The sequence below is a fragment of the Tiliqua scincoides genome, chromosome 1 (genome assembly GCF_035046505.1).
Source record: "Tiliqua scincoides isolate rTilSci1 chromosome 1, rTilSci1.hap2, whole genome shotgun sequence".
NCBI lineage: Eukaryota > Metazoa > Chordata > Lepidosauria > Squamata > Scincidae > Tiliqua > Tiliqua scincoides.
In genome coordinates, this window is record NC_089821.1 from 177,530,780 (window position 1) to 177,558,005 (window position 27,226).

The window sequence follows — 27,226 nt, forward strand, 5'->3', positions numbered from 1 at the left end:
ACTCAGCCCTCCCCCTTGCCAGCTGTCCCCCATTCTTTCACAGGTGGGATGCTGAGCTTTTAAGAGTCCAGTTCTATGCATTTCTACTCAGAAGTAAGCCCCATTGTAGTCAGTGGGGCTTACTCCCAGGAAAGTGTGGAGAGGATTGTAACTTGACAGCCCAGTCCTATGCCTGCCTACTCAGAAGTAAGTCCCAATCTAGTCAGTGGCCAGGGCCCACAGGCTGGGGCGTCACGATGCCCCATTTTGAAAAGCCCTGCTTTCCACTCACTCATTGGGATTTTAAAGGGGTATCTGACCATTCTAACATCCTCTGCTCCCCTGTGTTTTTAAAGTACAAAACTCTTGTACCTTTTAATGCAGGAAGCCTAGCATTACCTATACTTAATTTTCTTCCTTCGTATTCATATTTTGATGGTGTTTCTGGATTTCATTTCATATCTGGGTATGGTATTATTGATTCCTGGATAAAGCTTGTGTCTGCTCAAACCTGATCGGGTGGCCTGTTCTTTTCGCATGTTCTGCCATTGCTGATTTTTCCAACTGCACCAATCAGCAGTGTCTTTCATGCTCTTCTCATCGAGATTTTATAGTCCTTTTTGTGGTTCCTGTATAGACTTTTCTGCAGCTGCATGGAATGCGAAATACAGTCCTGCCATGTCAAGGGGGTGTCTAGGATCTTTGAATGCAAAACCTAATGTTGCTTAAAAATAGGTCTCATATTTTAATTTTAAAGATAGCTATACCAACCAGGAAAGCCTTAGTATGTTGCCAGATTTTGTCCTATACCCTTTCCTAACTTTTATATCAGTCTTTTCATTTTCTAAAAGCACATGGGTTTAACTGGCATTCTGGATTTCTTTTTATTCTGAAGGAAATTATTAAAACGGTAGAACTAAGGACCCAATCCTATCTGGTTATCCAGTGCTGGTGCAGCCGTGCCAATGGGGTGTGCACTACATCCTGTGGCGGGAAGACAGTCACAGAGGCCTCTTCAAGATATGGGAACATTTGTTCTCTTATATCAGAGCTGCATTGTGGCTGCACTAGTGCTGGAAATTTGGATAGGATTGGAAAGACTCCTAAAATTCCCAAAGTTTAAATAATTTAAGAAAATTAAATTTACTCCATAATCTGACTAAAGTAAACACATTAAATAGTAACCCTACTTTTCTTAGGTCAGATTTTTTTCCCCCAGTGTTTGGGATCTGAAATAGAATTTGAATGGGGGAATAAGAAAGAGTCACAGAATATACTATGGTGACAAATTCTTTTGACTTCTTGAAATCATTGCAGGATTTGGAGAATCTTAGTATGTGTTTACAGGCTTCAAAAAGTGCCACACTGGATTACAGACTGCTTTCCAAATTGGGATGTAAGATGAATGGATGGCTTCAGCCTCTTTAATAAAAAAAAACCTGGTCACCAACTTAATCCCAGACAAGCAGGTTATTCTGAAATCATAAGAACATAAGAACATAAAAACTGCCCCACTGGATCAGGCCATAGGCCCATCTAGTCCAGTTTCCTGTATCTCACAGTGGCCCAGCAAATGCCCCAGGAAGCACACCGGATAACAAGAGACCTGCATCCTGGTGCCTTCCCTTGCATCTGGCATTCTGACATAGCCCATTTCTAAAATCAGGAGGTTGCACATACACTTCATGACTTGTAACCCGTAATGGATTTTTCCTCCAGAAACTTGTCCAATCCCCTTTTAAAGCCATCCAGGCCAGATGCCGTCACCACATCTTGCAGCAAGGAGTTCCACAGACCAACCACATGCTGAGTAAAGAAATATTTTCTTTTGTCTGTCCTAACCCTCCCAACACTCAATTTTAGTGGATGTCCCCTGGTTCTGGTGTTATGCGAGAGGGAAAAGAGCATCTCCCTATCCACTTTATTCTTCCCATGCATAATTTTGTATGTCTCAATCATGTCCCCCCTCAGGCGTCTCTTTTCTAGGCTGAAGAGGCCCAAACACCGTAGCCTTTCATCATAAGGAAGGTGCCCCAGCCCAGTAATCATCTTAGTCGCTCTCTTTTGCACCTTTTCCATTTCCACTATGTCCTGTTTGAGATGTGGCGACCAGAACTGGACACAATACTCCAGATGTGACCTTACCGTTGTTTTGTACAATGGCATTAGCCGTTTTGTTCTCAATACCTTTTCTCATGATCCCAAGCATAGAATTGGCCATAGAATTATATGAAATAGTATGAACTCTTCATATTTAAGAAGATATGAAATGATGGTTTTCCCCAGGGATAATAGTGCCAACCAGGAAATGGAGGTAACTTTACAATAATACCAATTCAAACTAGAATTTGGTGCTACTGACACTGGTTTTGCACCACACTTGCTGGGTCACCTGTATCAATTCTGCTAACTTGTAGTCTTCAGCACAGTTCCCATGTGAATTGTAGGCATCAAGCCAGTTAATTCAGCCTATTCTGTCACTCAGAAAAATCTGTGCCTGGAAACAGCTTTATATTGGGAGGGGGGGAACCCTAAAACAAATGTCACCACAGTTTAAAATTCCTGAGTTGTATATCTTGAATTAATGACATCCATGAAATTTCTCAGAATACTTAAAGGATGGTGTTTTCAGCTGAAGTTAAAACATACCAGGTCATGCTGTTAGTGATAATAGAAATTTTGTGGTTCTGCTTACACAGTATTACTTGACGACACAGAAATTTCATAGGAGTCCTTTGTGAGGACAAAAGTATATGGAAGGAATTACAAACATTGACAGAGAAGTCAGTGTATTTCACTTTTTAAAAGTCATTTGTTGCTCTGCTTTCTCAAAGCTATTCTCTGAAATAGCAAGACCACATGAAATTGTCTGTTCCTTTTTGATATACAGTACTTCTAAAACTTATGAAAGTTCTCTCAGGTTATCAGTGTTACAACTGTTATTTGTAATATTATGGGTCTATTTCTTTGACACTCCCACTCATACACTTCTCTTTTAATCTTTAGTATAACATACAAACAGATCAGTACAGAAGTTGTGATAACATCTCAGCCAAATCATCAGATAGTGATGTCAGTGATGTGTCCGCCATTTCCCGCACCAGCAGTGCCTCACGCCTCAGCAGCACAAGCTTTATGTCAGAGCAATCTGAGCGCCCCAGGGGCAGAATCAGGTGAGTTTGCGGTAGAGTTTTAAAACAATCAATTCTTTTGGACTGAAATTTGACAGTTGCAGCTGTATGTATTTTTCTATAATATATAGAAAATAACAATTCCCAGCTGCAAAAAACAAAAACAAAATCAAAGCAAACTTTGAATTCTTTTAACCTTCCAAAACCAGGAAAACTGAATCTGAGCAGCATTAAGTATTTTGTCAGCTAGGACCAAAGCTTTCATGTAGTTTATAGTTATAAACCCATATAGCAATAAAATAACTATGGCATGTATCACGTAGAGAAGGTTGAATGTGGTTGGATACATCTGTAGGACAACTTTATGAAACAAACTCTGGAAATAAATGTTTCAAGAATGCTGCTAGGAATCTTAAGTTTGTCTTTAAAAGGTATTTCTCAATAGCAAAATACTACCACAATTTCAAGCCTTTTCTTGTAATGCAGGTGATAGGGTTTGAAATTACTCTAGGCAAGTTGAACTGTGACACAGTTCAGTTAACCATATGAACATTTGTTAGAGGTGTGCAAGAATATAGTTTCATTTCATTGTTAATTTAACTCAAAAGCTTTCATTTACCATAGATACTCGTCTGTAAGCGGTCTCACAGATAAGTCAAGGGCAGGTTTTGGAGACAAAATCATGGAATTTTCTATGACCCCCTGATAAGTTGGGGGTTACACTTAGGGAGGTGTCTGACTATAATTTTGTCTGATTTTACCTGATGGCATATCCTGAAAAATAGCCTCCCAGTAATTGTTACCTAAGAACTGTACAGTCTCTAATTTATTAAAAACATAGTGCAAGATCATAAGATACTTTTTTATTCTTTAACTTTTTTAATTCTGGTCTTCACAACCTTTTTGTAAGAACAGTGGTTCCCAATCTGGGGTACATGTACCCTCAAGGGCACTCAACAGGACCTTTAGGGATCCTTGGAAAAGAATTGAATACAGGTCATGCCTTGTTATCCACTGATATGACTTGCCACTGACACTGAGGACCACTTTTAAATGCCTTGTAAGAAGGAAAAAAAGCACCAAAATCCAATTTCCCACCTTCATGCTGTTAAATAATTATAATTTCATTCCAATCAATTCCATTATGTACTCCATCTAGTGGCTGCATGCAGTATAGTGTCTATACCAATGCATTCTGGGGTGACAATGGAGGAGCGAGATACCCAGAAGTGGGTCTTTTAAGTTATTTTTCCATTGCTTTGGTAGCCACTGATTATTATTATTTTTTAATCCACTGAGGGTTCTGGAACGGAACCCCAGTGGATAACGAGGCATAACCTGTAATCGCAGAAAAAGGCAAGTAGTGCTCCAGAATGCCTTGCAGGGCCAGCAAGGCTGGAATGGAGGTAGCTAGTTGACTGTGAAAGCCCCACCAATAGCTAATTTTTGGTGATCAATTCATGTATGAATCAGTGATTGAAAACCAGCACAGTAAAAATGCTGAAACATAATATGGAAAGCGATCAATCACCAAGAATTTCTCAGGACATTTCTGGTGCAAAACAGTGCAAAGGCATAGTCTTCTGTTCTTCAAACAGACAAAAAGAGAAAATACTGTGATGAATACATGAAGTATGGGTTTTCATATGGCAGAGATGAGGGCTTATATTAATATTAATTACTAACATTTAGCTAATATGAGGGGTAAAATGTATGGAAATGAGCTGCCAAGGGGTATGCAAGCAAAAAAGGATGGGAAGCACTGCAGGAGAACCATGAATCAAATCCTTCTTTAAGGTGCCTGGTGTGTTAAGCCAGAGGCTCAACATATAACATAACACATAACTGGGAGTGTGCAATTCAATTCACAGCAGAGAGACAAGCAACAAGGTATTACTGTAAGTGCAGCTCCACATAGTTGCAACCCTATTTACTCAGAAGGAGACCCATTGCTTTCCCTGGGTGTAATTCTTAAGTAATGATGCATTGAATTGTAGCCTGGGTCTTTGTTTCAAATGGAAACAAGGATGACATCCTGGTGTTTTAAAAAACCGACCTCTGCAAAATGCAAGCATTTGCAAAACAGAACAAGACTGCAGCAGGATCAGTAAACTTAGAGAAAGAGGCTGGCTTCAATTCAGTGGAAGTCTCAGGAGCAGTGAAAAGGTTAACTTTGGCTGCAGCTTTCCAGCCTTGGTTGCCTTGGAGATTAAGGGCCTCTAATTATCTCTTCCTTGCTGGTGCTGCTTGAAAAGTTGAAAAGCTCTGCCCAGTGACCTCAGAGATAAGGCGAGGTGATTTATTGGCAAAAATATCTTGCCCTGTAGGCAAGTACCTATGGTAGTTATTCATTTTGCAATGTTTTTGTTTAGTTACTCATTCATCCTTTGCTTCATTTCTCCCATTTGTCTTTTTGCTTTTTTTGTGTTTTTCTTATTTTCCTGGCTTTCAGTGTTACTGGTGGCTTCAGTGGGCAACAAAGGTTCTCTGTGCAGTTGCCTCCTTGTAGTCACCATCTCATTTTCCCACACATTTCCAGATGCAATTTCAATCCAGGGCACTCCAAGGGAAAAAATGGCAGCTGCCATTGAAGGTCTCTGTGTGTCTGTGGCACATAATATTGTTCTCTCCAAATGCTCTGTGCCAATGTTGTGTCTGGGGCACTGTGAGGAAAATAAAATGGGAGCTGCCACAAAACAGCACACAGAGAATCTCTGGTTCCACTGCACTAGGGAAGCAACCATACACATACCCAGTGCTGAATGGGTATTCCAAAATGGGGTGAATGGGGTTCCAAAAATGAACACCATGCACATCCATGTGTTGCACATTATATTTGGTTCATCACAATGAAAGTTGAACTGAATGGGCTCAGTTTGATCCAATTGTTCCTTTATCATTAATCAAATGCATACCTCTATTTTTTTGTAAACATGCATTACAAAATCTTATATTATTTCAGGAGATACTACATTTTCCCCCTTTTGTGGCACATTTTTGGGCTTTTAAAAGTTACCTTAGCTGCATGAGAACACGTTCCCATGAGTGGCTTTCATGTGACTGAAGTAATGTTTAAATGAGAAATCCAGGGGCCTTTCCCATGGAACAGGGTTATCCCTTCCAGCAAAATGCAGATTCTATAGTTGGGCTCCCACACTTGACTACCACTTTTGTAGCTGGGTCATTTAAACATTATACCAGCCACATGGGAGCCACTTACGGAAAAGTAGCTGCCACATAGCTGAGGTAACATTTAAAGGACCTCTAAGCCATCTTCAAGTTGTTCTCCAATAATAGTGATAACAAGGGTTGCAAAGCCTGGGCAGAAGCTATGGGTATCATGCTGACTAGTGTTTTTTTTTTTTTCTGTTGGGAGCTCTCTCCATGAACAGAAGGACTGTTCCATTCATGCAAGAATCCATTCCACTTGGGCATGAATCTCTTGCATGAGGAGAACACTCCTTCCATTCATGGAGATTGCTCCTAATAGCAGAAATACTGTTCAGTTGTCCTGGTTCCCAGAACAGAAAGGGGCCACAATTGTATGAGAATGATAATATATATGCTACATGTATCCTGTACAATCATGGTACACATCCTAATGTCTTGTTAAACCTCTTACTATCTCCATCAGAACTAGCCTTACATATGAGCAGAATGAATTTACAGCCCAATCCTAAGGGGCAGCCCAATCCTGAGCTGTCTGGGGTGTCCCCGCTCGGCAGCACCACAAGGGCTGCCACCACATCCAGCGCCTCCCGCACTATCGCGGGAGGCACCTCGGGAGTAGGGAACATTTGTCCCCTTCCCCCGGGTAAGGGAGGCAGCCCTGCAGTGGTGTTACTCTCTTTAGTGGCGCCCTTTGGGCACAGCTAAAGTAAAGGTGCTTGTGTAAGGCACGCAGCCTCCACGAGCGCTGAGGATCCTGCGGAGCAGAGCTCCGTGGGTCCTCCTCCCACACTCAGCACTGGCCAGAGCTGAGCCACCTCCAGCGGGAGCCCAGCAGTAAGCCCACAAACGTGCCTTAAGACACATTTGCGACTGTGGTCCGCACCGTGGAGGCACAGTGTGGACCATAGGATTGGACCCTCACTATTTTATAGAGTAATTGAGAGATTTTTTTTTCATGTTGTGGCAAGTCTTGTGATTTTTTCCCAGTATATATTCACCATATACTGAGGTGTTGGCCTTCTGGCTCCTAAATTTATATGCTTTTGAAGATTTTCCAGGATGTGATTAACCATAATCTCAATATGTGCTGGAGCATCCTAGAAAGGTTTTTTATGCTGCTTCATGACTTATTATGCCCTTAATCAACTGGAGTGCTGATAAAAGTTCTTAGTGTGCCCATTTCCGTACTATTGCTCACTATCATAACTTGAAAACTCAATTCAGAGTAAGTATATTATTCAAAAGACCACTGGAAATGTTGACTAAGGGTCCAATCCTGAGCTAGGCCACAGCGGCGCTGACCTCTAGCACCAGCACTGGGTGTTGCAAACGTGCTTTTGACACACTTGCAACACCCTGTGCCAGCACTGGTGCTGGCCTGGCACCAGTCAGGTAGGAGCTAGATAAGAGCTCTGAGTGGCGGTGAGGGCTTCAGGATGGGGGTGTGTGTACTGGGGCGGGGGAGGGTGGGTCAGTAGGGGGGCAGGAGTGGTGGAGCTCTGCTCTGCCAGATCCTGAACTCTGTGTTGGGTCTTCCGGCCCGACACAGAGTCTCTCAAGTTTGCACTGACAAAATTGGTGGCACAGGCTTGAGAAGCCCCATTGTGGGGCTTGAAGCTTTTCCCAGGGGAAGGGGACAAAAGTTCCCTTTCCCTGAGGAGACCTCCAGTGGCTGCTGTGGTGCTGCAGGGTGCAGCTTTGGCACTGCTGCACCCAGCAGCAGCACTGCCTTTAGGATTGGTCTATAATAGGAGTGCCCAAACCCTGGCCCGGGGGCCACTTGTGGCCCTCGGGGGCTTCCAATCCAGCAGCAGGGAGCCCTAGTCTCCAATGAGCCTCTGGCCCTCCGGAGACTTGCTGGAGCCCGTGCTGATCTGATGCAACTGCTCTCAGTGTGAGGACAACTGTTCGACCTCTCACCTGAGCTGTGGGACGAGGGCTTCCTCCACTGCTTGCTGTTTCATGCCTGTGATGCAGCAGTGGCAGCGAAGGAAAGGCTGGCCTTGCTTTGTGCAAGGCCTATTATAGGCCTTGAGCTACTGCAAGACCTTCATTCATTCATATAAGTTCCATCTCTAGTATATTCATTTATGTAAATTTATTCAAATTTTAAATGTAAATTAATTCTTTTTTCCCCCGGCCCCCAACACAGTGTCAGAGAGATGATGTGGCCCTCCTGCCAAAATGTTTGGACACCCCTGGTCTATAAGATAGCAGACCCAACATAAAATGATTGTGCATGTGCATGTGATGTCTGACTATTCCAATATTCTGATATATTCTGATATATCATGAGACACACTCTTACCTCACACACATAGCAAGGTCAAGGCTCATAATCATTTGATGAAACCAAAATACTATGTTTCCAAGACATGGTGAGCCTTAATCTTCCCATAAAAATCCATCTCATAAATTGCCAGCTCAGATGGTTTTCTGAATCTATCCAGTGTTACTATGATGACAAGGGGGCATGGAAAACTGAAAGGTTATCCAAGATCTAGATGTCAAAAATGAAATAAGCCAATAGAACAGACTGGAATCCCATCCTTGCTCTGACAGAAAGAGTACTAGTTGACTCAGTTTCAATTTTGCAAAAGTCATTTGGGGATAAGTACCATCAAAACTGCAATAAGCTATAACATACTCAGTGCTCCAACGTCCTCTCATTTAAATCAATAGCAAAACTCCATCTGGATTTAGGGGTTCAGTATCAAATTTGTAAATTGCACCTGAAATTGTATTATAGCACAGCTTAATTTTTTAGGTTCATATGAAATACTTTATCGTAATATCCTAAGCCTTTGACCTAAAGACTGACAGTGATAGTAGCGGTAGCATCGCAGGGTAGAAGCAATGGAAGTGGGCCACCCTGGGTGTGATACTTGCAGGGAACAACATGACATTGTCCAAACTTCCCTTCAGCAATTTTCAGGCTGCTTTGGGCCTAGCCACTGCATGCTCTCGCCTTTGTGTTTTTGATACTCCCGGGTGAGAGTGTGTGATGACTAGGCTCAAAGCAACCCAAAAATCACAAAAAGGAGGCAGACTTTTTCCCTTTTAACCAATGTGAGTGCCCATAAGGGGGTAATTATGTCATTATGTCATTACATCACCAGAATGCCACCAAAGGTGGCAACTACCACAGAGGCATTCCAAGGCAGGAATGTGTCTAATAGAAGGCAACACATTTCATTGAAATGCTACATCTCTAACTTTTAGGACATCAAATCAACTCAGCCAGTGGTTAGGGAGGGCATGAAAGCATGGTTAATTGTCAGCCATGGGTGTTCTCAGTTCTCCTGTAAGCTGCAGCTACCTATCCATGCTTCTCCCATGAAGGGACTATTGGGACTATTTTCCTGCCACCACTGTTGCCTGTCCCAAAAGTGGGGGAGGGGGCTATCCTAGTAGAGCTGAGATTTTCATGTTGAAATTTGCATGTTCAGCTATTGAGAACCAGTGAAAGAGAATGAGGAAGCTGTTCAACAGCTGAGCTAATAGCACTAAAATCAAAAGTGTTTTATCTCTTGTTGAAGCTAGTAAAATTCACATAAAAGCTTGTGACACGCTGAATAAAGGTTAGTGAAAAAGGTGTTGCAACATTTCAAATCTCCTCCTACTTATTAGAAGAGTTGGTTGGCAACCTTCAGTCTCGAAAGACTATGGTATAAGCCTACAGCACCCGGTATTCCCAGGCAGTCTCCCATAGAAGAGTGCTATTGTCTTAACTCACTGTTAAGTATGGGATGCAGACCAACAATATTCTATTTTTCTGCTCCCCTCTGTTCTAATGTAGTGTTAGGACCAAAGGAAAAAAAATGTTGGAGCATCATGCAACTATTGCTAAGAACAAATCTGAACATACTGCTTTTATGGGAACTTGAAGACGCTGGGAGAGAGGTTTACAGGCCCATTTTAACTGGGGCTTAAGGTGGCAGATCTCATGATCTCTGCCACCATCAGTCCCAAACCAACGGCATGAAAGCTACACTGCTGTTGTGCGCATTGTGGCCACCAGTGCAAATGTGAGAGGTCCCACAGTTGTGATGCCCTGCCATCGTAGGAGGGGTTGGAGACAATTTGGGAATCAAGGGCAGTTCAGGATGGGAAGTGGGCTGGGTAGGGGATGATTAAGGAGCAGGAGGGAGAGGATCTGACATCAGCTGCACACGCTGAGACCCTATCTCCTTTTCCCTGCCCCAAACCACCCCCTGAGACTCATCAGCATAGGTAGAGGTCTGAGGAAATGATTCAAGTAAATGAAGCAGCACAATTGATCATGCCGTTAGGCTAATTCATCTAGTTATGAACCCTGTTATTGTCACATTTTTATGCTACAACCAGTAATTTTGGGGTTTAACTAGCTCACCTCAGTAGTGTTTCATTCATGGGCAGGTCCAAGGGGGGGCCATGGGTGTATGACCCACCCCCAAACTGTCACACCGGTAGGGAAGAAAGTCAGGAGCCAGGGGAATGCCTACTGGGCAGGGCATTGGTGACTGATGAAGCTCAGTTGGAATGGCAGATAGATCTGGGCTCCATGTCCAGGAGGAAGCCCAGGTCTACCCACCCCGCAAATGGCCACGGAGGCCATAAGCTCAACCAGGAGCCCAGGTCTACCTCTTAGGTAAATCTGGGCACCAAGTCCAGGCGAGAGCCAGATTTACTTGCCCAGCAAATGGCCACAGAGCCCATAATCTCAACTGGGAGCTCCTGTCTACCCACCTGGTTGTCCTGAGCTCTGGAGATAAGGGAGTGCTCATGCCTCCCACCCCTCAAACACAAGCACTGGATCCATTGAGGCTCCTGATCTCATTGGGGCTTCATAGGCACTATAGGAACTTCTCCAATGTAATGAATTGTAGGTTATTGCTCATAACTTTAGAGTAAAGTTAATATAGAAAGATCAAAGGGTGATTCCCTTATAGAAATATATTGAAAGTGTCAGAAAAAGGTTCTGCTTTATCAGTGATAGTTCTCTTTCAAGACTGAAAGGGATTAAATAAGTCTGGAGTGTATCTTGAAATACAGATGCAATGCTTTTCTTGTGGTTTATCTATAAATGCCAATTTTAAAAATGCACCTATACCTTGCGTATCAAGATTTTGATAATATAATAGCATTTCTCAGTTCTGAAAAAAGAATTTCTACATTCAGAAATGGTCTTATTGTTGTGGTATTTTTAAAAAGTTAATTATTTTTATATCTTTATCAAGCAGGCTCTTCCTATATGCATAAGAATGACAGTGTTAGCATGAGAGATACTGAGCTGTTTATCTCTAAAAAATGTACCGAACAACATAGCCAATTGTTTCAGATAAATTCTTACTCTGCTTCTAAGGAATTTAACTACTTTTGAATAGTTGTCAGTCTTGTGGCTGATTGGCAAATCCTTAATTAATTAATTAATTAATTAATTAATTAATTAATTAATTAATTAATTAATTATTAAAACTGAACAATACATTTTTATTGCACAGTGATGACACAGACCAACACACATTTTGCTTCCTTAAACGTTACACCAATTCCTGGGTATATTTGGGGTGCCGATTCCAAAAACGGCATCTGTTTTGCCCTATCGCGCCTAGTTTTGGAGACGTGGCATAGCCTCTTTAGTGAATGGTTCAAGCAGCTTCCTCATGAGGAAGCCTACACCATGACTTCCTCATGAGGAAACTGCTTGATCCATTCACTAATGAGGCTATACTGTATCTCCAAAACGTGTGTAGACGTGTGTAGGGGTGTCAGGCAGGCTGGGGGAGAAGGTAGCTTCTGCTTGGAGAAGGTCCCTGTCTGAAGCCTTTCAGGAGGCCTCAGGTTGGCTCAGGGGGAGGGGTTTAAATCACCCTGGTCCTCCTCCCTGGCATAGCCCTTGAGACTGAGTCCTTGGCGGGAGCTGTTGGAGACACAGCCTCCTGCCTCTCCCGTCCTGGCTTTGTGCCCTCATCATGGGCCTCCTGTCAGTTATATAGGCTGCTTCCTCCTCCAGACCAGCCCCTTCCTTACTGGGAAGGGCATAAAAGAGACCCCGCCCAGGGCCTCTCTTCCTGGTGTTACCTTCCCTGTCTTTCCCTCCTTCCTGACCTCTTACTGGGTCAGGTCCTTCTGGCCTCCCAGCTTCTCCCCAACACCAGATGCTCCAGTCAGGGAGAGGTGCCCTGCCAGAAGGTTCCTCCCCACATGCTGGGGATGTGGGAGGCTGTCGGGCAGACATGCCTGAGCCAGGCAGCTCTCCCTCTTGCCTGGCCAAGCTGCCTTCCCCTTTTGTCTCCTTGGCCGCCTTGCAAGGTAAGTCTAGGTCTGGCGGGAAGGACGGCATCCTAACAACGTGATAGGGCAAAACGGATGCCATTTTTGGAATCGGCACCCCAAATTAATATTAAACCACCATAAAGTCTGGGGAAAACTTTTCTGACCCTCAATTTTGTAGGCCTGTGTAATCAATCAACCTCCGTAGCGAAACCTTGAAATAAAAAATAACAAATTATTTCTTACAAGTAGCAAACTAAGGTTTTTGTACTTATCCAGGTAGCATTTCTTTTTGAAATCCAAAGTTATTTCTTTGCCCTTTTTTTCTTATTTCTTTTTTTACTGTTTAGGTATGTGATGTGATTATAGAGTTAGTACCTGTAGTTCCTTATTTTCATTTTGAGTTGTCTGCATTTAATTTTGCATGCCTGCATGTTGTGACTATGGAAAGGTCAAAGTCCTTAGAGATCTGCAAAACTGATGGCAAAAAAGAAAGAAGGATATCATGGGAATTAGATGACAAGACGGGGCACAGTGACAAAAAAATGAATATGGAAGACAAGAAAAGGAGAAGGCATACTGTTGCTGATGTGAGGTAAAGGTTGGCTTCCTTCACTTCTGTGTTTCCCCTGGTATCCTATTCATCCTGATTTCAATAGCCTGGGGCCCTGGATGATTCTCTGGCTAGCTGATGTTTATGCATTGCTGGTTATTATGACATATATAAGCAGGAAAAAGATGTCTTCATTATGTCAAGTTTATTTTCTTGTTATCTGATATTTTAGGAACTTTGTATATACTGTACAGTGATCGGCGTTTTCCCAAAATAGTTCTTTTACACCAGTGTGTCCTAAATGTCAGTAGAATTCTACACAGAAACATAGATTAGCCATCCTTCACTTCATCCATAATTTTTGTCACCTTTTCATTCCTGACAACCATTAAAAAAATATTGGCATGCAATTATAGAGGTGTGTGCTTGTGCATGTGTGAGTGCCTGTGTGCCTGCCTCTCTGTATATGCTGTGCCTGTTTACTGTAGATTAGCTCATTGAATTTTAGGTATGGGGTTTGCATTGTTCAGAGTAGTTCAGATGTAACTCCTGATTGGACCAACACAGCTAAGGAAGTGAGGTAGTGGACTTATAATGTGCAGGACGAAAGACTTCTGTTCAGTTTCAAAAACTGCTTCCCTTCATTACCAACACTTTGGGCCTAATAACAGGTATATAGAATATGAAGGATTTTGGAAATCAGTATTAGCAAAGTAATTTTGTTTAGTGCTGATAACTATCTGTGAAATTGATGCTTCTTCTTCCTGAGTCCCAAGATAGTGGTTAGCCATTTGGCCCCTTACCCTTCCTGTCATGCATTTAATGATGATACAGGTGGGGCCTCCATCAGGGTCTCTGAGAGTAATTTTATCAGGGAGTACAAAGTTTCTTTTGGACCCCTTTACAAAAGGAGAGGGGTGAAACAGAGTGGGGGAGGGTGGTGATGGGCGAGCAGAAATAGGGGCAGGGAGGGGCAAAACAGTGTGGGGGAGGTCAGAGACAGCTGAAAAGTCTTTGGCGCCCAGGTCTACCAACCCATGTGGCATCAGTAGTGTCCCCAGCATTCCATGCAGGCAACAAGTCTGAGTAGATAGGAAAACGTAAGATCCCAGGAAATTTCTGGACCCCCTCCTTTGGCTCCTGGGCCCCCCTTTTGACCCTGGGCCCGGGTACAAATTACCTGCTTTACCCTCCTCTCCTAGGCCCTGGCCTCCATACTCGCAGATTTTTCCCTCAGAACCGCATGGAGCCAGATTTGGCCCCACCTGAGCCTTCTGGAGGAGTCCAAAGCTATGCTCTGATTGCTTCCAGAGGACTTTCTGAAGCCTGCTGCCTTTGCAGCTTCAGAATGACTATTTTTGGCAAAAAAAAAAAAAAAGCTACTTCCGGTTTCCCAAGAGGGCTTCCCCAGGCCTAAGAATGCCTTATATGGCATAAAAATATCACTTCCTGTTTCCCTTGGGAAAAAGCAGGGCATTCATCAGAGGGTCTACATTATTTTAAAGTGATAGTCATCCTGGTACAAAAATTTGCAAAGATAAAGAACACTGGACATAAATTTTGAAAATAAGTAGAACATGAAATGTATTTATTGTAGGACCTGATTCAAAAAAATCTATTTTTATATCTTCCAACACCTCTCATTAGACATTTAGACTCCACATTGTAATGCTTCTGAAAACACACTTTTCCCCTTTAAATCTTGCTGAAAAAAATACTTCGTATGAATACTAGACAAAAGAGAACATTTGGCAATATGAGAAATTAACAATCCAGTATTGGTTAGAAAAAAAAATGTATCATAAAATCCCACCCTGTGCATTTCTATGTGGGCCATAATGAGATGCAAAGATGGAATTTGATGATGAGCCATGAAAAAATCTGCAGCTCGCCAGACACACAGTTTATAGTAATCTCAGCTAATTCATTCTTGTATATCAACAGCAAGTTTTAACAACTAAACTGCAACTTCTGCAAGATCTCTTGTTGACCCTAAACCAAAGGTGAACCTAAACTTAAATCACCCTACATATTCCTTTATTTGGTTTTAGCAGCACAAAACTCACCCCCTCCCTACCCCTTCCCAAAATTTAACTCTCCAATGCCAGAGTTCTGATCCTTGCCACCACATGGTTGTTTTTTTACAATGAAAACAATGCATTTACAGAACTAAATTATGTGTTTAATGCAATGTGTACCTTGACCTTCAGAATGTGAGAAAATTGGGTTGAAATTATTTTCTACTATACACAACCCTTGTCTGCCTGCTTTCAACCTGAGGGATAGCTCCATGATCAGCATCAGGGTTCACTGGGCCCTCTGGCACAAGAAATTTTACAATGGCAGTATGTCCACAGTCTCCTCACAGGATGCTCTCAAGTTGCTTACTGTTTGCTTGTTCCCCTAGACAGTGGTTGCCAAACTCACAACTGCTGTGTGTCAAAAAAAAGTGGTTCCTGTTTAGACTGGAGCTTACCATTTTGCCTCCACACCACGTTTATTCTCAGTAGATCTGGGCACCGGGACACTCTGAACAGTTGTGTCTGTTGCCCTGCATCCCGGAAGGCTGTGCAACAGGACGTCTGGGCAGATGCAACTGCCCAGAGCGTCCTGGTGCCCAAATGGTACACTTGGCATGGAGGTGGAACAGTAAGCTCCGCTCACGGAGTGGAGGGCTTTCCCCAAATCTCAGATCTGGCCCCCAGGTTTGGAAAGCCCTGCCCTAGAACACTAAGATTGAGTTTTTATTAATAATAAACTTTATTGTTGGACATTTGAATTGCTTCCATGAATGTAATAACACATTTTATAACAATAACTGTTATTAAATCACATCTACTCCCACTGAAAATTTAACCAGTTTAAAGAAGTATTTCTACTTGCATCCTAATTCTAGGCATGTTTATATAGAAGTAAGGTCAACTAGTTAAATGGGGCTTGATCTCATGTAAGTTTGCCTAGAATTGCAGCCTTAGCTGGTTTGTCCACCAAGCTAATTATTTTTCTTAGCTAATGATTTTTGTAAGGTGAACGAAAAATCTCACTATGGACAGTGTGAGGTAACACTTAAATGTGGCACACGTTGAATAACAGTGCATAGTTTATTTTTAGAAATATTATGGTCCTCATTAAAAAGAAGTGATTATCTTTCCCTTTGGTCCAGGAGTACTACATGTTCTGAAGTTATTAGTATTCATGAGCTACCTTCTAAAGGGCCCTTAGGGGCTCAGAATTAGTATGTGATTCTTTATTTGGCAGAGAAGGCAGAGAGCATTTCAACTGACACTGGTGATAATCAGTGATTCGGTCTAAAGACTGGAGTCATTAAACTTCTGTATTGATGATAGGATGACCATGGATTAGTAACCTACTGATGGCTTTTTATTGTGCTGAAGAAATATTTGGAGTAGCAGTAACCTACAATGGACAAAATTATTAAAGATACTGACATGCCGGAAAGTCCGCAGTAAAAACTATTATTTCGAAGGTGATTGTGACTACTTCCATTACAGAATAAGATGTATTTTCATAGAGTACATAGGTAAGTTTATTTAGAAAGTAGCTGATCAATAATATATTTGTTTTCATTTTTGTGACAATTTTATGTACAACTTATAGACCTTTTTCAAACCAAGACTATGCAGTTTACCATACTGATTACTCTTGTCTAAAGTGTGTGTGTGTGTGTGTGTATGATATATAATATATATATAGTATATAAATGACCTACATATCTAAATGTGATCTTCACAACATTAAAGTGAACTGATGAGATTGGTTTTGTACAATGTCCAATTTTGGTAGCTGTTAAAGAATGTAATATATTCTTTTAATGTACTTCCAAGTCAGTCAGATCACACCACTTAAGTACACCATTAGAAAAACTACATGAAATGTTTAACTTTAAATCAGTGCTTTCATGTGTGATCTTGGCTATTTAAGCAGTTCAGTTTATGACCTAATGATGACCTTATCCCATTAAGATCCTTCTAAGCCAGTGGTTCTCAAACTGGTGGGTCATAACCCACCAGTTCGTTTAAAGCTTTCCCTAGCCCTTTAAGGCAGAGATTTTCAACCTTTTTCATCTCAGAGCACACTGACAAGACAAGTTTTTGACAATTGACAAGGCACACCAGGCTGCCAGTGGGGGGCTCACATCCCCCATTGGCCCTACTAATACATGACCTTCTCCCAAATTTATGTGGTACACCTGTGAACCACTCACGGCACACCAGTGTGCCACGGCACAGTGGTTGAAAATAGCTGCTTTAAGGGGTGGGGGAAGGGGGGAGGCAGCGACATGATCCCCAGGATTGTGTCACTAATGGGGGCGAAAGGGGGTGCTTTCACTTACGTTGGGCTTCTACAAGCAGCAGGAGGTGTGGAAAGCCCTGTGCAATCCTTTGCAGGGCTTCCCAAGGCTTGGAATGTGCAGAAACAGCACACACTAATCACTTTCAGTTTCACGTCACAACCAGGAGGTGGTTTGTGCGCACTGTTTTGAACCATTCCAAGTCTTGGGGAGCCCTGCGGAGGGCTGTGTGGGGCTTCCCATTCCTCCTGCTGCTTGCAGAAGCCCACAATAAGTGAAAGCACTCCCCCTCACCCCCATTTGCTACGTGATCTTCAGGTCTGCGTCGCTACCCTTGCCCCTCCCCCACAAAGACTTAGGGAGTGATACTCTGTAAGGGTTTGAGAACCACTGTTCTAAGCAGTTCCTATCTGGCTATCAATACAACTGAAATGCCGTAGTTAATTAGCCAAGATCCAAAACACCATGCCTCTGCATGTAGTCTTCCCAGCTTCTCCTTCCAAGAGGCAGCTGTGTGCATGTGAAGTTGTCCTTTGAAATTAATGAAATTAATCAATGTCCTTTAAAACTAAAGAAAATCAGGGATTCCATGTGTGCACAAAGTGCTCCTGGTGTTCTGGACCAGGGGTGCCCAAACCCCGGCCCGTGGGCCACTTGCGGCCTGCTGCGGGTCCCCATCCGGCCCCCAGGTTGGCGCCCCCATCTCCAGTGGACACTCGGCCCTCACCCCACCCCGTGAGCTCCATGCCTTGCTTTCCCTTGCTGCCGCTGAGCTCAGTAGCAGCGAAGGAAAGACAAGCCCAGCGTGTGCGCAGGGCCTTTTATAGTAGGAAGGTAACGTGAGACTTGCAGGTCTCGCATTACTTCCCACTATAAAAGACGCTGCGCACTTGCCAGCTGGTCTCTTCCTGCCTTGCCCATGGGCTGGGCTGGGCTCCGCTCAGGTGGGCTTGGCTCCCCTCCCTTCCTGCAACCTGAGCCAGGAGAGTGCAGGAGAAAGAGAGATCCAGCGCGAGGGAGGGGAGACCAGCCCAGCCCCAGCACATGTCTCCGAGAGAGGGAGGGCTGGTCGGCCTGGCAGGCAGGCAGCAGCAGCAACAGCACATGCCACCCTTGCTAGCGAGGAAGGGGTGTTAGGTGGGCAGGCAGGCATGCAGCTGGGCGAGCAGGCAGGCAGCTATGCGGGTGAGTGGGCGGCCAGGCAGGAGCACATACCGCCCAGGCAAACGAGGGAGGGAAGGAGGGAGGGTGAGGGGGCAGGCAAGCAAGCGGGTGTATGTGTGTGAAAGTGTGGAAGATCCCCCCTCCATTTGTGTGTGTGAATGGAATCATAAACTGGCATGAAGATCTCCCCCTCTTATTAGAGTTAATGGGATAATAAACTAGCATGAGGATCTCCCCCCCCTTATTAGGGTGAATGGGATCATAAACTGGCATGAAGACCCCCCCCCCCAATTAGGGTCAATGGAATCAAACCGACTTGAAGATCTCCCCCCCTTATTAGTGTGAATGGAATCATAAACTGGATTGAATTCATTCATTTTCAGTCTCTAATATATTCATTTATGTAAATTTATTCAAATTTGAAATGTAAATTAATTTTTTTTTTTCTGGCCCCCAACACAGTGTCAGAGAGATGTTGTGGCCCTCCTGCCAAAAACTTTGAGCACCCCTGTTCTGGACTACAGCATAATGCTGTAATTTCATTGGTTACATGTACTTTAAACTCAGTGCAAGGTTGCAGTTTATCATCTACCAAACAAATATAAGAGTTTGAGACTTTTAGGCTGCAATCCTATAAACATGTACCTGGGAGTAAGCCCCATTGAATACTGTGAGACTTACTTAGAAGTGCATGCATAGGCTTAGGCTTCTTATTCATATTATTAGTATAGTGCATATTGAAGCAGAATATTTAACTGTGCTTTTATCGTAGACCCCCATTACAATGAGAGATGGATATCATGCTGAAAATATTTAAATAATTGAAGAGAGACTTGGTGAACTGTGCTGCCGAAAATTAGCTGAAGGGCTTTGGGGTTGTTTGTTTGTTGTTATTTAGAGCTTTAATATGAGTTGGAGATTGAGAAAAATTCCTGTGACAATTAGAAATAGAAAGCAAGTTCAGCATCTCCTGAGCAAACAGCCATTGCCTTTTTAATTGAGGGTTTAATTAATTGACTGCAATCTCAATTAATTAACCTAGTTTTAGTCTCCAAAGAAATCAATTTAGTCTCAGTTTGAATGATACTAGGATAGTAGGACATATAGTTACAGAATTTCATCCATCATGTAATCCAACCAGGACTGCAGCCTTGTAGCCTCTAACACCTCCCAGACGTGACCGGAAGGGACTTCCAGTTGTGTCTAGGAGGTCATGTGAGGCCCTCCAGCGTGGATCAGCACCTGCATTAGGACAAATCCACAGGTGCCAAACCTGAGGATAAGAAGGGTTCACTATGCTTATTATATATGAATTAGTCCTTTTTCAAGAGTCATACTTGGTTAGTTCACAAGCTTTGTTCAGAATAGTCCCCCACTATAGGACATTGGAGGACACAGATGACTAAATGCCAGCTTAAGCACTGATTCACTGTGAGATCTTTTACAAGTCACCAACTTTCACTCTTAGCTCCCATCTGTAAAATGTCTTAATAAAGTTTTACCCAAAGGCTGTTGTGATGGTGAATGTTATAAGGTGCTGACTGAATGTTACCACTGATTTAAGTTGTTGCACACTAATTGCTTTTTATGAGAAGTAATAATTCCATTCTACTCTGCATAGTCAGACCTCACTTGGAATATTGTGTCCAGTTCCAAGTATCACATTTTAAGGGCATTGACAAGCTGGAACTGGTTCAGAGGAGGGCAACAAAGACAGTGAGGGGTCTGGAAACCAAATCATGTGAGGAATGATTGAAAGAGCTTGGAATGTTTAGCTTGGAAAAGAATATGATATGAGAGAGTCATCTTCCCATAATGCTCGTTCCTTTAGCGCTGCTTTGTTACTATGCTCTTCATCCTGGGTATTATGGACTGCTATTGTAGGCAATGAGAGCAGTGAACTTTGGATAACACAGGGCCAGGTTTCCTGACTCCTCATTTACAGTGTCTCCTATAGCTCTCCCTGTGTTTCACCCTGTGCTTGACTTTCCAGCAATACATCCTCCACACTACTGGAGGCATTACTGATTCTGAAGCTCTGTCTCACAGAAGAAGGTGAGGACTAAAGGCTCTGTCCAATTTTCTAGTGCTGGTGCAGCTGTGCCAGTGGGGCATCCTGTGGTGGGAAGGCAGTCGCAGAGCCCTCCTCAAGGTATGGGAACATTTGTTCCCTTTCCTTGGGGCTGCATTGCAGCTGCACTGGTGCTGGAAAGTTGAATAGGATTGGGCCCTTAGTCTCCATGGTCCTTAGGGGAGGAACTAAACCAATGAGTTGGAACAGAAACTGCCCAACCATGAGGCCACCTGAAGTATTTGCATGGTGGCACCCTTGGAAGGGGAGAACTAAGTGGAAGAGTCCCCTGCCCAACTGTTTGCCACCCTCTCCAGTCTGCTGCTCCCCTGGGCACTCTGATCCTCCTCTGACTTACTGGGAACAAGTCAGAAGAGGATTGCAGCAGTGGCAACCTCCTTCTCTCTTCAGCACTTCCACAGCTCTGAATCATTTCTCCCCACCAATTTGGTGCTTACAAAGAACCAAATTGGCAACGAAAGGCAATTTGGTGCCTGCCTGCCCCTTCTCTGTACTTATGAAGATTGTTGCACACAGCCTTCCCGCTCCACCCTTGCATCTGTTCATTTGAAACAGAAGAGGCATGGACCAAGAAAGCTACATGGCACATGCTTTGCACAGGGAAGGGGGGGATAATAAGTGTGTCTCCTCATTAGCCCACAGGTCCCCCATAGGAGGACTGCTAGTGAGTGCTTGTGAGCAGTGGCAGCAGTTGGTGGCAGATTCAGGCAGTGCAGAGGCATGTGCCACCCCTATGTCAGAGCTACAGGGAAGTAGATTTAGGCAAGACAATAAGAAGTTTCCTAACTGTAAGAGCCATCTGGAACTGATGACTTTATTTAGTAGCTTTATGCAGTCAGCTTAATGCAGTAGCAAGCTCTCCCTCATTAGAGGTCTTGAAGCAGAGGCTGAATGTCCACCTGTCAGAGATGCTTCAGTAGTTACCTGTACTGAGCAGAGGATTGGGCTAGATGGCCATCAAGCTGCCTTTCAACTCTAACATTCTAAGATTCTATTTTAAGGGGGGGGGGCCTAGGGTAGTAATAAATTTTTACTTCTCAGGCAGAAGCTTGTTCTTCCCGACTTTGAATAATTATCCCGGCTTCTTCTTTGTAATCTCTGTGTGATAGCGAACTCATGTGTATACTCATATTGAATTCAGGCAGTCAAGTGACTATTCATTTGTATGTGAAGTGGGACCATCTACAGACAAGGTTCTGATTTCTGCATACTCAGGAGATGCCCTAAGTGCGCCAAAGTAGATTAGTTTGAGAGTTAAATGAAAAGGGAAAAGTGTTAGGTGTAACCCTCCCCCCCCCCCCAAAAAAAACTGCCTGATGCAGATTGAGCATGCTCAGTGACCTGGAGGAGCCCTGTAATATTGAAGTCCAGTTTATAAAAATCACAGCAGAACACCAAGATGGACAAGTAGATGGACAGACAAGTGTCTGAAGTGTTTTGTTGTTGGTCCCTTTTGTGTAATCCTGGTGAGTGATTGCTTAATACTGTTTAACAAGAGGGACATACAAGATAAATACTGTGCTTGTCAATAAATAGATTCATTCCACATTATAAATATATATGTAATGGAAGTCCTCCTACCATCAGTCTGTATTGGGCAATATGTCACTCTACCTTAGGAGTACTTTGTATTCTATTTGTTAGTTCAACCCAATTAATTTACTTTAGCATACAGGCACAAATATTTAAGCTTAATAAAACTTATAATTTGGTCAAGCTGCCATTTTCTTCTTTGTTTTTCATAGAAATATATCCCCTTGATTTTTCTTTTAAAATTAAGCATCTCTATGGCACTAGAAGTTGTAGCTGCCAAATGTTCTGTACCTTTATTATTTGAGTAGAAATCCTCCTCTTGGTAATATGGAACAGTTCCCTAGAGCATTTATCTTTATGTATGCAAGATTAAACAAGATGTTCTCAAAGAGAATGTCCTTGGTATCAGATATTTGATTAGAGAGATAAAGTTGTCATTGCCAATGGTTGCATACTAATTTTATTTTTAAAAAAACTCTCTCTCAGATACTTGTGCAAATAAGAAAATAGGCTTACTGATATGTATTGTTTTTCACACTTCAGTTTTCAGGAAGTTTGATTTTTTCATAACCCTATTAAATTAAAGAATTTTGTTTTAAACTGATTGCATTCCCTTGACATAAAGGGACTAGCAACCCCAAACTTGATCAAAGTCAACTAATTCAGTTGTGATTTATTTCCCAGTAAATGCTTAGATTGCACCCATATTGTCTCAGTTTTTGGCTTAAGTTAGAGGTACAGCTGTGTATCATCAGTAAACATGGATGTCATCCAATGTCATATCTTCATAATACGGTCTCACACTGTAGCTTGTACTTCAAATGGGAAGGAAGATAACAGGGAAGATGGTACCCTGCAGTGATGGTCCCAGGGAAATGATGAGCCACTACTCATCAAAGACCACCCTACCAGAAAAATATGAAACTAAGATCAGTTCCGTGAAAGCCCATCATGTTCCACAGAAATATCAACCATTCATGATTTATATTATCAAAGTCTGCAGAAATATCACTTTAGCATATTTCTGAGTCTTGATCTGCCACGAACATAGGTCCTGCAAGTTCAGTACTTATTCTGTATCTCACCATGGTGGGGTTCTGGATATTACAACTATTTTTATGTGTGTAAGAAAAATTATTACATAGACTGTCAGCATTGTGTAGCAGTCTGGTACCTTTCATTTTGAAGGTCATCTCTCATAGAATCCCATTCATTCCAATGCACTAGCAAGAGGGATTTGACAAAGTTAGACAAAACAGTAATAAGAAATGTTTAAAAATAAATGAAAACTGGGACACTGCGTTTAGTTAGGAACGGAACAAAAATGTGGGTTTCAGGAATATGAAAATTATTGTAATTTTTTATCAAATAAGTTGAAAGTATATTTAACAAGATTGTACTCTGAAAAAAAAATCAATAACATTTTACTATGATTTTTTTTAGATTTGAAGACTTTGTTAAATATAAGCATAATTTAAATGTACATGTATGTTTTTACTTTGTAAATATAGTACCTTTACTCCTAAAATGCAAGGCAGACGGATGGGGACTTCAGGGAGAACCATCACAAAGAGCACAAGTGTGAGTGGAGAGGTGTATAAACTGGAACATAATGATGGGAGTCAATCAGACACAGCAGTTGGTACCGTTGGAACAGGTGGGAAGAAAAGACGATCAAGTCTTAGTGCCAAAGTGGTTGCCATGGTGTCTCGAAGAAGCAGAAGCACGTCCCAGCTTAGCCAAACAGGTGAGTGAATTATGCTCAGTAGGAACGGGGCTCTTTCAACATATGCGTGAGAGTTTAGATGTTGTCCAGGAAAATAGTTTCCTGACACAGGGTTTTTTGTTTGTTCTGTCAAGCATGGTACAGTCATGAGTCTCACCAAAGGTATACATTATAAAATAAATGGCATAACAACCTTGTTTTGTTCCTTGATGGTGCTCAAATGTGATCTGCAAGTTACACCTGCGCAATTTTAATGTGCAATACATAATATGTTCGAACAAATGTACCATTTCTGAGAATAAGAAATACTGACTCCTTTCTTTATATTAAGAAACCTGACAAATAGGCTGCAGTTCTGTACAGTTACCTGGCAGTAGACCCCATTGGACTCACTGGGACTTCTGAGTAAACATGCATAGGATCCTGCTATTAGTGAAGGGAATTATAAGAGAGTAACATGATGCTACAGTACATGCTTTTAAAGCTCCTGTTCTTTCTTGCTGCTTTAGAAATCTTAAAAGCCTAATCTCCATAGCCTAGAGACAGAGTAGAGCTACTACAGAGCGAATGAAGAAATGTTTTAAGAATTACTGTTCTGTTGAAATCAGTGAGGGGGGCTTGCCTTCCATTCTGATGAGAACAGACGTCCTTAACTGACTTTTTTAAAAAGGCAGAAAAACTTGATGTAAGGGTACAGCTCGGTCAGACTTGGAACAGTCTCATGGTCAAGATAATCATAGTCTGAAGGTATGTCCAATATTTTTTTTTATTTGCGTTACCTAATTTTTGTTTGTCTTTTTTTTGTTTCAGTCAACCTTCCTCCTATCCCCATTCTTTGGGCATCAGTGAGGTGAAATCAAATTAAGGTTGCAACCCTATACACACTTTCCTGAAAGTAAGCCCCATTCAACCCAACAGGACTTACTTCTGAGTAGACATGCATAGGATTGCACTGCAAGTTATTTAAATAATATTAAGTGCCTCTTACAACTCTGGGTTTCAAATAAACCTGTGGGATAAATGGTGCATTTGTATCAATTAATAAATAGGAAACATCGGACATGTTCTTATACCAAGAAGTGTTTTACCTGAAATATTCCTTCTCTGTGTTTTATTTTCAATAATGCCCCTAGCTATACTTGAGCACTGATCACATTTTAAAATTATTTCTGAATGACTGTAGTAGTGGTGGTGGTGAGTAGCAATGCTCTAAATGGTGTGGGGGAAAAATTAAATGTATACATGGTCATAATGGATCCAGTAAGCAATCAGTTATTCTGAGTTTAATGACTGAGATGAAAGGCCTTAATTTTCAGTCAGCATTTCAGAGGCATTTCACAAACCTGCTGGTGCCGTTTGCTTTCAGGAAGGAGCCGCACATTATAGTGCACTTTAGGAGTCTTTGCTTGATCAAATACTGCTATTGCTATTACTACTAAGGACATTGAAGATCAACTTTAGACAATGTAAAATTGAGACCTTATAGATCTTGGAGGCTGCAATCCTATGCACATTTTTTTGGAAGTAAGCCCCACTGAACACAGTGGGACTTACTTCCAAGTAAACATGCCTAGGATTGGGCTGTACCACCCCAATCTGAGATATATTTACTTGGAAGTATGTCTCATTGATTTCAGTGGAATTTGCTTGGAAGTAAAAGTGTTTGCAGCCTAGTCTATGAAGTGAGACTCATCTTCATTACATTGCTTCTCTGCATTCTCTTCCCTGCTGGTAAAGATGTACTTTTTTAATCTGTAAACATTCATGTAAGGGTGCATGCTCATTTTAAGTTCTCACATATATAGCTCTCTATACAGTTGCCCTTCATTATTATAAAGAAGGTTTTAATAATACATAAAAACCATGTATAATATTAGAGACAGGATAGTCTATGACAAGAACATTCTTAATGTCTCCTCAACTGATTTTATTTGAGCTTTTTTATTATTCTGCATTGTGTGCTTCTTGTCAATTTTCTGTGAGATCATTTCTTTTGATGAAATAAGTAACAAACAACCCAATCTTGTGCATGTCTAGGAAGCCCAACTGAGTTCAAAGAGACCTACTCCCAGTGTGAATAGGATTGCAGTCAAATTCTCACTGGAGTCTGGGCAATTTCTGTATTTTCAAAGTTTTGTGCCCCCCCCCCCCAGCTTATTTTCATCATAGTGATTTCAGAGGAAAAGCTTTTCCTTCTACTACAGTTTTAGACTGTACTAGATTTAGGCTGGAAACAAAAATTAAAAAAAAATGAAATTTAAAGCAAATATCAGGGTTCATACCAGGGTCAAACATCTGAGAACTTCAATAAAAGCAGAGTGAGTTTCTATTAGACAAGTGGAATTTCTCAAGAGATTTCTGCACATCCCTAGAACTTGGATCATGTTTATATTTTGTCTTTATAAAACATAGTCTTGCTGGTGTGATAGTAAACAAGAAAGAGAAGTGCTATAATGGCACACAGTTCTAAACATCAGCATGTTGCATGTTCAAAAACAGTAGGTGGGTCATGTGGTCTGTGAATCTGTGTGTGTGTGTTTGTATGTACTCTGGTGGACTACTGCATCTGCATGTCAAAGTCAGGACACTTCAAATGACCAAGCTGTTTGTTATATTCTGTTCAAGTTGGTGGTTGGTGGCAGATCCTGAACAAAAACACAGTTTTGTTGGTTGGTCCCTTTGGTAAAATCAAATTGTGAACAAAGGGTACAGTTTGCTGTTTGTAGTCAGGTGTTCCTAATGATCACAGTTTGACCTGCATCTCTTGGACTGAGTCAAAGGCACATAATTTGGATGAAGTAAACAGGTACCTTTACTAGGGCAGGCCCATCCACGAGGCCAATTGAAGTGATTGATCCAGGCAGCAGATTGGTGGGTGAACACCTCTCCGCCTACTTGCCCCCACTGCTCCCTTGCTCCAAGGGTCAGCTCTGATTCTTGTTTAGATTTCTCTCTTCATTTAGATTCTTTACAGAGCACAACTTCAGTCTACACTTTATATGTGAGCCACCTCCCACAATGTGTTTTTTTTTTTTCCAATTCCTTCTGGATGTGATGAAGCATTCTTTATGGAAATGTAACTGTATCTTGTATGTGGTTTATTTCTAGCCAATAAATTTAGGACATGTTTTGGAAGACTATAATACAGGAGGTGGTACAGAAGCAGTACGTTTGTATATTCTGTGACAGTGTAGGCATTGGGTTACCACCACTGAAAAATGTAACATCCCAAGGTATCAGATGTTTTGAATGGAAAATTCATCATAATGGGTTCAATCTCATTTTCTTTCTATAGTGCTTATACAGTATT

At 42.1% G+C, this 27,226-nt stretch overlaps 1 protein-coding gene across 2 annotated transcripts in view; it reads left to right on the top strand.

Annotated features, from left to right (window-relative positions):
• LOC136637824 (regulating synaptic membrane exocytosis protein 3-like) overlaps positions 1 to 27,226 on the top strand; it is a 116,056-nt gene that overhangs the window by 63,112 nt on the left and 25,718 nt on the right. Inside the window, exons 6-7 of one of the 2 annotated variants that reach the window (XM_066612434.1) lie at positions 2,986 to 3,152; positions 23,702 to 23,937. The exons of the other annotated variant lie outside the window; for it this stretch is intronic. Of the exons in view, the coding sequence (XP_066468531.1) occupies positions 2,986 to 3,152; positions 23,702 to 23,937 (403 nt within the window). The remainder of the gene's footprint in view (positions 1 to 2,985; positions 3,153 to 23,701; positions 23,938 to 27,226) is intronic. 2 annotated transcript variants of the gene reach the window in all.